Here is a 13,673-nt window from a genome sequence, read left to right as displayed (position 1 = left end):
ATCTAAGAACCTTTAATTACTTTCCAAGCCTCAAACATAATTGCATTGAAGCGACAAGTTCATTAGTAAACGTAACATGAAGGCAGACAAATCGTTCAAAGAATGTATCGCACGGTCGAGGGACAAAACACATGCACATCGAGGCGCATAAGTACACAGAGAAAGCGAGAGAGAGCGAGAGAAAGAGAGCGATAATTAGATTTTTGAAAGTATTTATCTTACATTCGGCACTACATATTTGTGGGTGACAGTACGCTTCCTCGGTTTCCTCTTCCCTCTGTTTATCCTCAGCCGACATCTGGCATCCGACATCTCCAACATCCATGGCAGCGCGTGCCAGGACAGCGCCCCCCTGTGGCTGCAGGTGTGTCCCCGCGGAGCGGTTGCAATTTAGCAGAAAAAAGAGGCGGGGCCCACGCGTTTTTAATCGCGCCGCCCGCCCCGGCGTCTTTTCCGCATCACTTATTCATGCGACACCTGTTTCCATTGTAAACAAGGCGGCCCGAGTGTGAAAGCAGGGCGCCCACTCCAGCGAAATTGCTGCTTCCTCCTGTTTCGGTTTCCTTTCCCCAACGTATACGCATTTAGCCCGGCTAACCCCTCTCCGGAATTGACTTCCAATAACGCGCGGCGCCGGAGGCGGCAACCGGCTTTTGAATGCCCATTACGCTTTCACAGGAATCGGATCGCAGATCGTCCTCTTTTTTCCCTCCTTTTTTTTAACCAAAGCACATTCATTCGCACAGCTATGCGCCTGGAAATTAGATATTCCGACAGGAAGATCCGTCTTTGACGTTTTATCTCTTTTTACCGCTACGCTGGTTGTGGATGCGGACGCGCCTACGATGAAATTAGACGGCGTCGCGAGTTATGACATTACGACGGGGTGCGAATTGAGCCGAGCTCCTCCATTTTGTAAATTAAAGAGCAGGCTTCGACGAGGGCAGGAAGGCCTCCCGTGAACTCCGGGTGAAAATGAGTGAAAAGCGGTGACAGAATCCGTCCTCGTGCGTCGCAATTAAATTCCGCAGACGGCCATTTTGTTTTAAAACGCCGAGAAAGAACCGAAAAGACTTCCTTGCTGGCTGCTCCCCCGCATCTCACCTGCGGTGTAAAATCTCGACAGAAGCAGTACGTGAAGAAACCTCAACAGTCTGAGCCACAATTCTTCATTAGTTTTTTGTTGTCATTTGTTTTGCTTTTCATGCGCAGCACGCGATCGGACGACAGAACGGTAGACCGTTCCCTCGTTTTTTTTTTTTGTTGTTTTTTTTTTTGCCAAAACAAAAATGTTTAGAAGCCATTCCGGTGGCGGATGCTCTAACAGCCGCTAATAAATCGATTCTCTCATTTTTTAGGTTATGTTATGCGGAGAGTGTTTCTGGTGGATAATAAAGGGAAAGAATGGAGCTGTCGAAAGTAATGGATCTGTGAATAGCGCATTTTGCTTTATTAGTCATACTTAATAGCTTTGAGGAGGCTGTTGAGTGATGCCAGAGCCCTTTGTTCGAAATTCATAAATGGCGGAGGATCGTTCTTGATCGAAGACGATTATGTTGACAATGGCGCGCCTTGCACTGTGGCCTATTTTTCTATTTTTGAGAGGGTTCTATAATAACACTCGCATACGGAATATGGGAGTGCACGAAATGATAGTCAGAACAGAGCAAGACAAACATCCTCATCTTCTCTCAGGGGTTACAATCATGTTTTATTTTGGCTATCAATAGCGACAAACAGCAACTTTGATCGTAAAAATCCGTCGTCAGTTGACTATCATTGATATTCATCTATGATGTCCTTGATTTCCGAAACATCGCAATAACAGTCATTGTGCTGAATACAGTATCCCCAACAGTGTTGAATTAGTATTCATGACTTGTGCTAATAAACATATCTCTTTAGCTTGCTACTGTATGCTACAAAGGGCACGCATAGTACAAACATAACACGGTTTATGTTAACAGTGCATTTAAACCCATCAGCAACGGCACGAGAATGAACAATGAACTCAAACAAAATGGGAGCTATTTGAAATTTACGGACTTCACAATTTCCATCGGCGCGGAGGTTCTCGGCACACCGAGGATAAAATGAAACACGTAACGCTACCATCCGTCAAGGACCTTTTCATTTTCAGTGAAACAGGGTGAAAAAGGAAACCACTTATTCCTCACGTTCAGCACGCACTGTTCTACACGCGCCTTGAAAGTGAAAAACCAAACGCGACAAAAGAAGGTTCTCCCGCCCGCTGACTTAGCTTCTACGAAAGCATCGCTGTTTATTTCGCCGTACCTCTTGACCTCTTCTTCAACGGCGTAGCTAATCGAATGTGACCGCTCAGCCGGGGGGGGGGGGGGGAGATTGATTTCGCTTCCGTTGCGGGAATCCATCGCGAGCGCGAACCGGACGCGCGGGCGACCCAACCTTTCTGTTAAACTTTGGCGGGAACCGAACGGCGGGGCCTCGTCGGCGGTTTTCGGCGGTACTCACGCTGGATGTCGATGGTGACGCTGGTCTCCTTGCCGCCGGGGACGGCCTTGTTGGAGGCGCGGCAGGTGATCTGCTGGCCCGTCTCGATGTTGGAGGCCGACATGTAGAGGGTGCTCACCGTGGTCTCCAGGCGACCGTCCCGCAGCAGGGTCTGTGGGGCGGGAAAATGACCCGTGAGATGCTGTACTGAACGGCCCCCTGCCCCCTGCCCCCCCCCCCCCAGTCCCCAGTCCCCAGTCCCCAGTCCACACGACAGGGGAGAGCTACACAAACGCCCACCCTCTATCCTGGCTTCAGCCTTACTCTGGAGGGGGCTGACTGATCGCTGTAGCCTCTTAAGCCCTTTACCCAAAAGATCTCAGCGACACTCAACGGGAGGACGACTCGTTTCGAGGGAAATCAATGTTTTTCAATAAGTTCTCAAATTTCATATTACAGACACCCCCCCACCACCCCCTCCCCAACCCAGCCACCCACTCCGTGCATGTGGTGAGCACCATCTGGCAACTCTGGTGTGTTCTTCCAGTCCGAGAGAACGTTCTGGAAATTGCCAATCCCCGTGCCTCAGAAAAAAAGATTTACGTGTTGATGGCATCCAGTCTAGCAGCACGGCTGCAAAAAGACTCGCGCAAACAATTTCATATTCTCCGAAATTAAGTTAACTGTATCTGTGCAAAGACTGAAAATTGCGCCCATAGGCTACATTTAAACTGGTCATTTCCCTGCAACCTGAATAAGTTTCATTTATTTATTTTTTTAACTAATTTAAAACAGGTTTTTTTTTTCCTGTTAAAATTTATGCCACATCTGTATGGGCTATCAGGGGTCCTCTAAGGGGGTTTGGGGAGGCTGAATGACAGGGTCCCCCAAAAATTTTCTGGGGTGGTGAAGCCCAAGGTGAGATCTTTACATGGGGCCCAAAATCCCTGGTGGTGCCCCTGTGTGCTATTAATCCAGTCTCGGTTCCATTCCCTGGGCATGATTTCTGTTTAACTCCTGCACACCTGTATGCTTTGGATCTGCTTTGGGTCGCTTGTTAAAAGCGTCACAGTCCTTTGCCAATGCTCACATGGCAGAGGTATAACTGACACAATCAGTATCCTATGCGTGGGGGATAGTGAAAGAAAACAAGCAAATGAAGTCATGGCAAACTTTCTTACTTAAAATCACTTTTGGGTGGTGGGGAGGTGGGGAGGTGGGGGGGTGAGGGGGTGGGGGGTTCTTAGTTGGAAACTGGTGCAGTAAAATCATATTTGAAGGAATCTGTGTCATTAGTGTGTGACCAATAAAGTAGAGAGAATATAGTCTCCTATAGACCTCAGCTGCATGTGACCATTACTACAACAAGAGCAAACACAGCCAGCTAGAAGTGTAGAAAACACACCTTAAACCATCTTAGAATCCCAGGTAGCCTCAGCTGGAATTCTCAGCAGGGGTAACCTTAGTTTCCATAGTAAACAACTAGCAGTATGAACTGATTTCATGCAAAGAATGCAAGCCGTGGTAGTCCTTCAGGTTGAATGTGTTTGCTAAATGCCAACAAAAATATAAATTGGCTTCAAAATGTTTCCCAGTCCAGCCCTCTTGAATAACCAAGGCTAATGTGAAGATTGCAGAGTTAAAGTTATTTGAGCTGTCATGTTCTGCTAAGTTATATTAAGTAGGAATAATGTATGGTTGAAAATGATTATGAAACGGTCTGCAGTGGAAGATATTTTCAGAAATTCACTCCCTCTTTAAGCTTTAATGCCGAGATGAATATTTATTTCCGAATCTCTCATCTCTTAGATTTTATTTTTTGCACACACACACGCACACACACACGCACACACTTGAAGTTTGATTGGTGGGGGCATGAAACACTGATTCATACACAGAATATAGGTTGAGTAGCAGTTTAAAGCAATATTTTTTTTCCCCACTCACAGTAAGGTTCATTAATCTTTGAAAATGAATTTCTTGTAGTCTGCCAGTACAGTCAAAACACATTGAGTAATTCCAGCGTTCACCTCCACGTCCTTTCACTCACATAAAAAAACAAAACAAAATGGTGACACGATGAGTTGTGCCATCCCACCTAAACGAACTGAATAATTAATGGACAAAAAGAAGACATTAACGTGACTGGAAATATATGGCTGCCAGCCACGTCGATGTAGCCCCTGATTACTCCATAGCCTTTTTGCAACGGAGCGGGAAACTGTGGCCCGGTGAATTATTTGATACATTGGCCGCATTAATCATGTCACTGCGCTAAGAACACAAAATGCAACTTTCTGAGAAGCAGGCGAGATACAAACGGGGGGGGGGGGGGGGGGGGAGAAAAATCTCCTGAGGCTGGAGGCAAGATGTCAAATTAGCAGACAAACGGGTAACCCGGTAAACTGATAAATGTGCGGCAGAGACACAGCACAGTACGCTGCGGAGATGTTCCTAAACCTCCCGTTTTATACATTTTATAACGTCACTATCTGCCAGGCCGTGTAAGAAGTAGCATACCTCCACAGACGTGTTTCAGAACCTTCAGTTTTACCAATTTAAAAACTTTAACGTCGTGTCCCCGGTCATGTAAGGCCGAATTACGCTCACTGGCTTCATTATTCTTTTCAAACTCATGGCAGTTGAATTCAATTTCCATTCCGTGCATTGTCTTGTGTAAAATGTCAGCGTGCGGATGGCTATGCTAATTTCAAAGCCGCGCTGACCTCCATTAAAGCAGGACATATTAGCAGTCAAGAGAGGGACGTCTGAACGCCATAATTTTCCTGACACAATGAGGGCCATTTTACTCAATGCTCTCGACATGATGTCATTAATCTTGTATGGGGCCTGTGCTAATGCATGGCATACACACACACACACCCGTGCACACGCACACACACACCCAAACACAGGACATATGTAGCTTTCTGAGAACTGTGCAATTAACATGATCTGTGAATCACTGCTTTCCATCCCCCTTAGGGTAGAAAAATAACATCCACTTTTCTTCAAAGCAACAAGATGGAAATGAAAGACAAGGAGTTGTGGTCCAGCACATAACCTCACAGGCTACTGTATGCACCGGACCTGACCTAAGACTTGTGACGGGTTGGGTGCTAGGACCCAGGCGCAGAGTGAAAAAAAAAAAAAAAAACACGAAACTCAAAAGGGAAAATTAACAAAGACTTTACTGACAGAAAGGAAGGCAAACAAACAGGGAACAGAAAAGGACACGAAGGGCAAAAACACAAACTCAAATATCTAAATAAAACAGAAAACAAGAGGAACTCAAACATGGGCAGGGCAGAACACAGGCAGGTAGAGGACAAGGGCAGGTCAAACAGAGCACAAGGGCAGGTCAAACAAAACACAGGCAGGTATAATCGGTCTGAAACAAAACGCAAGTCAGAACAAACACAGGCAGGTACATACGGTTTGCAAACAGACATCGGAAACAAACACAAACAGGTAAAAAAACGCAGGCAGGTATAAATGGTCTGAACATACCTCGGAAACAAACACAAGGAACCAGCACCCGAGTCAAGGGGACAAAGAACTTAAATAGACAGGGGGTAACAAGACACAGGTGAACTCAAAAAACAATCAAACCAGAAGGAGGGGATAACAAGACACAGGTGGGAACAATGATGGGATAACGAGACAATTGAAAACAATCATACAATTAACCGGGGGGGAGCAGGACACAAAACAGAAGTGCCGCCATCTGGCGGCCCAACAAGGGAAACGCAGACAGGAAAACAGGACCATGACAAGACTAGGTCCCGCAAGCTAAACAGGGTAAGGTGTAAGTAAGGGCTTTGGCAATAGATACTCAAATCTGGCCCTCAAATCCAAACCCGGCCCTGGTTTTCTTTTCTCCCCGGCAACGAACTGGGCAATTAGGGCTACTGATTGGACAGACTTCAGAACCGACTCCCAGGTAAAGGGAGAGGTGGAAAAGCAGCAGGTCTCGGCCCTCGATGACAGTGATTTGAGCAACAGGGGCTAAACGCCTCCTCGAAAGACCCACTTTGGCCGAGCCAGCAGACTCGAGAGTGACGCTACATCACTGAGCGCTGCTTGAAAAAAGCACGGAAGAGGCAGCCGCTGAAATGAGGCTGAACAGCAGTGGCTGCGCGTGTGTGTGTCCGTGTTCACTCGAAGCGGCGAGCGGAAGAATGATCCCTTTTTGGGGTCTTTCATAAGCCCTTCACTGCGTCACATCATGAGCGGCCTCCGATTCGACGTCCGGAAGGTGCCAGAACAAGTGCCAAAACAGTATCAGGCGACGGTATAGAACTCGGCAAACAGAGAACGTCAGACATTTGCGTCGAGTACGAAGGATAAGCACTCAGCGCATTTCATCCGGTAGAAACGCATGTTGGGGTTAGAGTTAGAGCGGTGTGTAAAAATAAACAGGAAAAAAAAAAACCCAAAAAAAAAAACCATCGCTTCTTCGGATGCTTTGCTATGCTGCTTAAATATGTAATTATGTTTAATTAGCTTCACGCTTCTTATTGCGCCCATAAATTTGACTATTGATTAAGAGGTCAGTGGAAACAAACACGCGCTCACGGTTTCCTTCAGATCCACCTCGCCTTTGGGCGCACAAGCATTCCCCCCGCTCTAAATAATGTATTATTTTATATAAAAATGCATGATCTTGTTGCCTATTTGTTTCAGACACGGGCGCACTTTATATATCCTTGTCAGTACTGTAATTACCAGAGCTTTCACATTTTCTGACGTATGCCTGGTCCGGGGTGAGAGTGCACCTCACGGCTCGGAAAAACTCATTTCCCCCCCCCCACCCCCGACAGGACGTCGCGCGAAAAAAAAACATTAATTAAACTCGGGGAAAACAGGGTGTTCGGGGAGGTGTCAACACTTCGGCGAAGAGTTAAACTGCACGTCAACGTCCGCTCCCATTTCAGCTCGTCGACTCATTCAGAGCCGTCCTCGGATTGGTTGGGGACGTGCGAGATCTCACTTCGTCGGCGCGAGATCGCGGTTACGGAAACCCGATTGGATCACAGGCCGTGTGGGAGAACCCAAGAAGCTGTTGTGTAACCGTGCGGTTGCTAAGCCTGCTGAAAACCGTTTTCTTTTTTTTTTTTTTAGTTTTCTTTTTTTTTTTCGAGGCAATCCTAGTTCCCTGATTATGCTGTGTTCTCTGATCGCGGACACGGGCGATTACCTTAACTAATCTAACGTAAAGGATCTGCGTGACGCCTCGCACGTGCTCAGTTGGTTCTCGGTCAAGCAGAAAAAAAAACTAAACAAAAACAAAAACAAAACCGAAGTCACTTCCTGCTAAGTATGCTGACAGGAACAGAAGGCTGCCTTTTGAACTGAAGCTGTCATCACCATTCATTAGCGGCAGCGTAGTACATAATGGGTAAGGAACTGGTCTTGTAACCTAAAGGTCACTGGTTCGATTCCTGGATAGGACACTGCCGTTGTACCCTTGAGCAAGGTACTTAACCTGCATTGCTTCAGTATACATCCAGCTGTATAAATGGATGCAAACTATGTAAAAGCTGTGTAAGTCACTCTGGATAAGAGCGTCCGATAAATGCCTGTAATGTACTGGATGTTCACACACAGAATGCAAAATAAATTTGCCAGTGGGAGAGTAACCTTCGCATGTTCCATTCAACATGCGTGCCCCCATCCACACCCTTACTGCACTTCAACTCCCGTTAATGCACTTGAGTGCACAGCAACGGGGCCACAGTAAAAATTCCACAAAGTCATTTACCAGAGGGTCTGAAACGTAATACCCCGCTTTCAAAAAATAAAATAAAAAACTGCACGGCACCAGGTCAAAAGAAATCTGTCATTTTAATTGCACGCCGTCATGTTTCAAATTTATATATTTTTTTCCTGAGGTAAAACTAGTTTAATGCGGGGGGTGTTCCGTGAGAAACGCCAGCGTAGAATGTCTTGCACGCGCACTCTGAGTTAAACTCTCGTTCCAAATAAGGAAAAATGGCTTTGCTGAAATCACACGCTATGGGTGTAGACCCAAAGCCGACTGTGTAATGGACCTCATTTCTAAGATCTAAGGATTAATACACAGTGCCCTTTATGTTTTAAATTTAATAAACAGCAAGGCAAAAAAGTCAAATTCTTCAGTGTTTCAGTCTGATAGCTATCCTCTGTTTTTGTGTAAATTCCAATTTTTTTTTTTCATTTTTAATTAATTATGTCAATGGAGATTTTTTATCTTCAAAGTTGGATCCATTGTCAATGTTTTTTTTTCTTTTTAAAAAAAATATTAATTATTCCTTGTTCCCACAATTAGGCACATATCCCAGTATTCTATTTTGAGGTTACTGAGACATTTACTCATCTAATCTTTTACTTATCTCATTATTTCTGCTATTTTGTCTCCAATTAAGACCTTCTTTTATTTTCTCCAAACTCCCACATTTCATTTCTTTAGAACAAAGCTGGAGAGTTTAATTAGCTTGACGAGGGAGAGAAAAAAAACGACAAGAAGTGAGAAAAAAAAAAAATCATGCAACAGGTTACGGAGTATTTTTTTCCTAATTAATATTCTATTCCGCAGTAAGACACTACACCTGTCTTCTGTAAACGAGCGCTCTGACATCTATAATAATACTTTTAAAAAAAAAACTTGATTGATAACTCTTTCTAGCCCCCCCCCCCCCCCCCCCTTCCTTCTCCAGGGTTGTAGCAATGTAAAAGAAATCTCCGTAATTAAACGCAAAAGTCTTCCGAGATCAGCGCTGTAAAGACATTAACGAAGCCGGGAAATGGATAAAGGAGCGTCTTTGGAAGGGGCGGAGTTTATGTAATCACGCCGTATGTGTAAAATCGCGGCGCGCCGAATGCTAGCATCGCTCGCGCAAACAGTAGCGGCTCACCGCTCTCTCTCTCTCTCTTTTTTCTCTTATTTCCGATTGACACGCGGCGGTATTGCACCTCAATCAATGTTATTTATCTGCTTCAGAAAGCACTGAATGGGTCGTAATGGCGGCAGACAGTTATGCCCCCCCGCCCCCCCCCCCCCCCCCCCAAAAAAAGGGACTCGTATCCCCTGTTCATTTATATGGAAATGCGCGGCGCATTGTTGATTATACATTCAGGCGGAAGGTTAGCGGCGCGGAAGTCGGTGCTCTGGGGTCAGGTGAGGCGGGGCGGGGGGGTGGGGGTGCGGTGGGGGGATAGAGATTGAGAGAGAGCGAGAGAGAGTGAGAGAGAGAGAGTGAGTGAGAGAAAGAGAGAGGGATAGAAAGAGAGAATAGAGTGGAGAGAGAGAGAGCCAGAGAGAGCGGGAGAGCTTAATGTCATGCCATATCTGGCTTGTCTTTGTCTGTTATAGGCCACCTAAAAACCTGTCAGAGAGAGAACAGAGAGCGAGAGAATTTGAGTTTGTTGAATTTGACAGAGAAAGACAGAGAGCAAAAATGTGGGGAGAGAAGGTGAAAGAAAAGTGACAGAGAGAATGTCAGAGCATCAAGCGAACACTTTTCAACACCCCCTTCATTGACAAAATGTGCAAATTGCCTAAGAACACATTCATAATTGAGAGGAGCGTAATACATATTTTACTCGCCCGCATCTGAAGCAAAGTAAAAAGGTCTTGCGCTCTGTATTTCAGTGGAAACCTGTGGAGCAAACCCTTCTTGGGACGTTGTGCAAAGAAGGGAGTTTGGCATATGGGCTTTTATTTAGGCAAATAGAGAAAAATCGACAGGTAGACAGAGGGATCCCAGTTCGGCCAGCTGAAGCTGAGCCATAAAACACACCCAACTGGCTAAAAATTTACATTTTTTAAGTAGAAGTGTGTTATACTGGCAGCAATTTAAATACCATCTGTTAAAATGCACATAATAGCCAACTATGTGCAATAGCAATATTACAAGCATTATATAAATTATATAAATTATTTATAAGTTAGGTGTGGGTGGCATTACCCACATTTTCAGCTGCCATGGGGTGGGGTGGGGCGTGGGGGGGTGTGATGGGTAGGGTTTGGTGGTAATTCTACGGTTGGGGGATCAGTAAAGCTTGAGGGGTGGGTTAGTTTTAGCATGGGGAGATGGGGTAAGGTTGGGAGTGTTAAGGTTGAGGGGGAATAGGTGCTGGGGGGGGGGGGGGTCAGGGTTGGTGGGCATAGCAACTTACACAGAATAAATTTTTGCATACTGCACATTTCCACATCTGGAGAGTTTACTGATGCATTTCTGGGGTTAAGGACCTTGCTCAGACAAGCAAAGCCTGTGCCCCCTCTGGGAATAAAACCAATAGCCTTTGAGCAACACACTCAGCTCCAGAACCATTATGTTAGATTTCCTTCACGTCTGAAAAATACTGAACTGAAAAGGGAGTGAACCCAACTATGCCTGTATGACCCACTGCAACCACTGTTTTGCTTGCATTTAAGTATTTGTGAAGTCACAAGATACTTATTTTTACAAAAATTCATAAACAGAAAATAATGCAATTAAAAAAAATGCAAATCACGTAGTTTGTAAACACGAGTGTTGGAAGTTTGACATGGTGTGCCCATTCTATAATGAGCATTCACCTCAAACTCTTCTGATTGACAGCCCACTAAACACTAAACAGGCAGACTGCTGATGATTGATTAAAATGTAAATGCCGTTGAATTGCACAATAAACAGTTTCCTAATGGCCGGCACCCAGTGCTTGAAGTGGGCTGTTAGTCACCAGCACATAATGAACTTCTATTACTGCGACTTTTTCTTGCACGCTGGCACTTATTTCAAGCTCCCGATACGCTTTTCTGCCCTCGTCCAATCAAATTCACTTCCTGGTAGAAGACAGCCAGTGGTAGTACCGGTGCTTGAAGTGGGCCGGAATGAACCGGAACACCGTACTTGTACATTTTGTTCAGAGCACTGACACTTATTTTTTTCCAACTTCAAGCCTTGCCAATGCCACGCTAGCACTTCCTGTCGAGGACTGTACATACATGTTTACGTGTATTAGGCCCCTACCTTGGAGTACATGGCCCCGTTGAGGACGTCTCCGTCGCGGATCCAGATGATGGACGCGGCGGGCTTGGCGTTGTCGGCGTGGCACGTCAGGTTGAGGGGGTCGCCCGCCCGCAGGCTGATCACCGGGGCCCCGATAATCACCGGGTTGTCGGGGGGAACTGGGGAAGAGGAAGAGGAAGAGGAAGTCGGCGTTAGCGTTAGCCGGCAGACGGGCGCAGGCGGTGTTGAGGCAGAAGGATCGGCGACGCGGCGTTTGCTGTGTTGCGGGGCGGTGAACCGTGTGTGTCGGGTGACGGTGGTGAACGGCGAGAGAGAGAGAGAGAGAGAGAGAATGGCACCCGAGGGCCTGGGGAAGGATGGGGAAGGGTCTGGGGAATGGCTGGGATGCATGTTCCTGAATAGCGCTGATTACAGAGCTCTCTTAAACAAGCTCTGATCACCCCTGATTCATTCCGACTCCTGTGAATTATTCATCCCGGCCCCTCAGCCGAGCTGTGGCATGCAGCTGGCTCAGGAGAGAGAGAGAGGGGGCGGGGGGGGAGAAGAGAGAGGGGGGAAAGAGTTAGAGAGAGAGAGAGAGAGAGAGGGGGGAGAGAGGAGAAGAGTGAGTGAGAGAGAGAGAGAGGGGGGAACAGAGAGAGGAGAAAGTGTGTGAAAGAGAGAGGGGGAGAGACGGGAAAGAGTGAGAGAGAGAGAGAGGGGAAATAGTGAGTTAGAGAGGGAAGCGCGAGATAGAGAGGGAGAGAGGGGAACGAGTAAGAGAGAGAGGAGAGAGAGAGAAAGGGGGGAGAGAGTGAGAGAGAGAGAGAGAGAGAGTGATGTAGGGTAAAGATATGGACACCAGGAGAGATGGAATGAGGGAGAGATGTGGACATTATTGCGCTGCAGTCTGAGCTCTCATTACTCATTTCCCAGGGCTGGGTGATTGCTGATTAGCTTTTGGCAGGTTCTGCATTCGTCTGCTAAATCTTTAATACGCTGCACCAATGGCTTGCGCTCGGGGTTCTGAAAAACACCCTTCAGTTGTCAAAGCAGGCTGTTTGTTTTCGGTAGGGGCAGGCGATGGCCTGAATCCAAGCCATCTAGAGTGCTTACTAACGAGATCTCTTGTTTTACATTTATCTACGTACATTTTCATTATTCTCTCGCAGTTTCGAAGACTGGCTCGCAACAACAACTTCCGACGTCGGTTCGGGAGGCTTCAGGCTGGCGCGTGCAGGCCGCGGCGCTTGCTGTGTAGCGGCTAGGCGGGGCGACTGCATCGCCCCTCCCGGACTGACTGCGGGCACGTGGCACTTTATGGACCAGGGGTCTCCAAATTCATCTGAAAAGGTTCTGTATGAGCGCAGGTTTTTGTTTTAGCCCAGCATTACAAAACCACTTATTCCACTTATCAAGGTCTTGATTGGAGACCATGATTAGTTCTATTCATCCGTCTATTATCCATACCCGCTTATTCCTGGTCAGGGACTACGGTGGGGGGGGGGGGGGGGTGGGGGGGGGGGGGGAGGGGGGGATTTGGAGCCTATCCCAGCATGCATTCGGTAAAGGCAGGTATACACCCTGGACAGGACGCCAGTCCATCACAACCACGATTAGTTAACTAGTTCAATCAGGTGTCCTAGTGCTGGGCTTAAACAAAAAACCTTCACGTACAGTACATCAACCTTTTTCGAATGAGACTCCCCGCTACGGAGTTTCCCCACAGGCTGCCAGCCACAGTCGGAAAAGGTCAAACTCAGGATTCAGTTCTGAACCGTAAGCTGTATCCCGCACCAACTGCTGATGCAGGAGTCTGGTTCAGCCCGGTGGCAGACTACACGGCTGCAGGGTCTCTCAAGTTTTTTTTTTTTTTTTTTTTTACTGCGGTTCAGCATTTACGCACCTCGCTTACGTTTCTGATTGGCAGGAGAGCCCAGGCGACGGGTTGCCGAGGCCTAAATCGGCCGCCTACTGGAAGAAAATCACAAAAACCTCCGAGTGATCCGCAGGCCTCCAGAAGTTTAGTTGGACACCCGTGCTCCAGACTTTTTGGCTTTACCCACCACCGCCTTCTGGCTTTCTGTATTTTTCTGTTTTATAGTCCGCTTGCAGTGATATATACAACGGGATAGGATTCGACCCTGCCGATGGAAAAAGAAAAACCAAACAAACAAACAACAAAAAAAAAAAAACGGCGTGAGTTACATTGTGTGCCGAGGGGCC

General features: G+C 46.8%; 1 protein-coding gene across 1 annotated transcript in view; it reads right to left on the bottom strand.

Annotated features, from left to right (window-relative positions):
* The window catches only part of kirrel3a (kirre like nephrin family adhesion molecule 3a), an 82,315-nt gene that overhangs the window by 39,030 nt on the left and 29,612 nt on the right, over positions 1-13,673 (bottom strand). The window contains exons 4-5 of the mRNA XM_035435066.1: positions 11,469-11,626; positions 2,494-2,644 (exon numbers count right to left, since the gene is read on the bottom strand). Coding sequence (XP_035290957.1) covers positions 2,494-2,644; positions 11,469-11,626 — 309 coding nt within the window. The remainder of the gene's footprint in view (positions 1-2,493; positions 2,645-11,468; positions 11,627-13,673) is intronic.

This window comes from Anguilla anguilla, chromosome 9, assembly GCF_013347855.1.
Source record: "Anguilla anguilla isolate fAngAng1 chromosome 9, fAngAng1.pri, whole genome shotgun sequence".
Classification (NCBI taxonomy): Eukaryota; Metazoa; Chordata; class Actinopteri; order Anguilliformes; family Anguillidae; genus Anguilla; species Anguilla anguilla.
The sequence above is the reverse complement of the archived record's forward strand: the minus strand, read 5'-3'. Positions and strand labels throughout refer to the sequence as shown.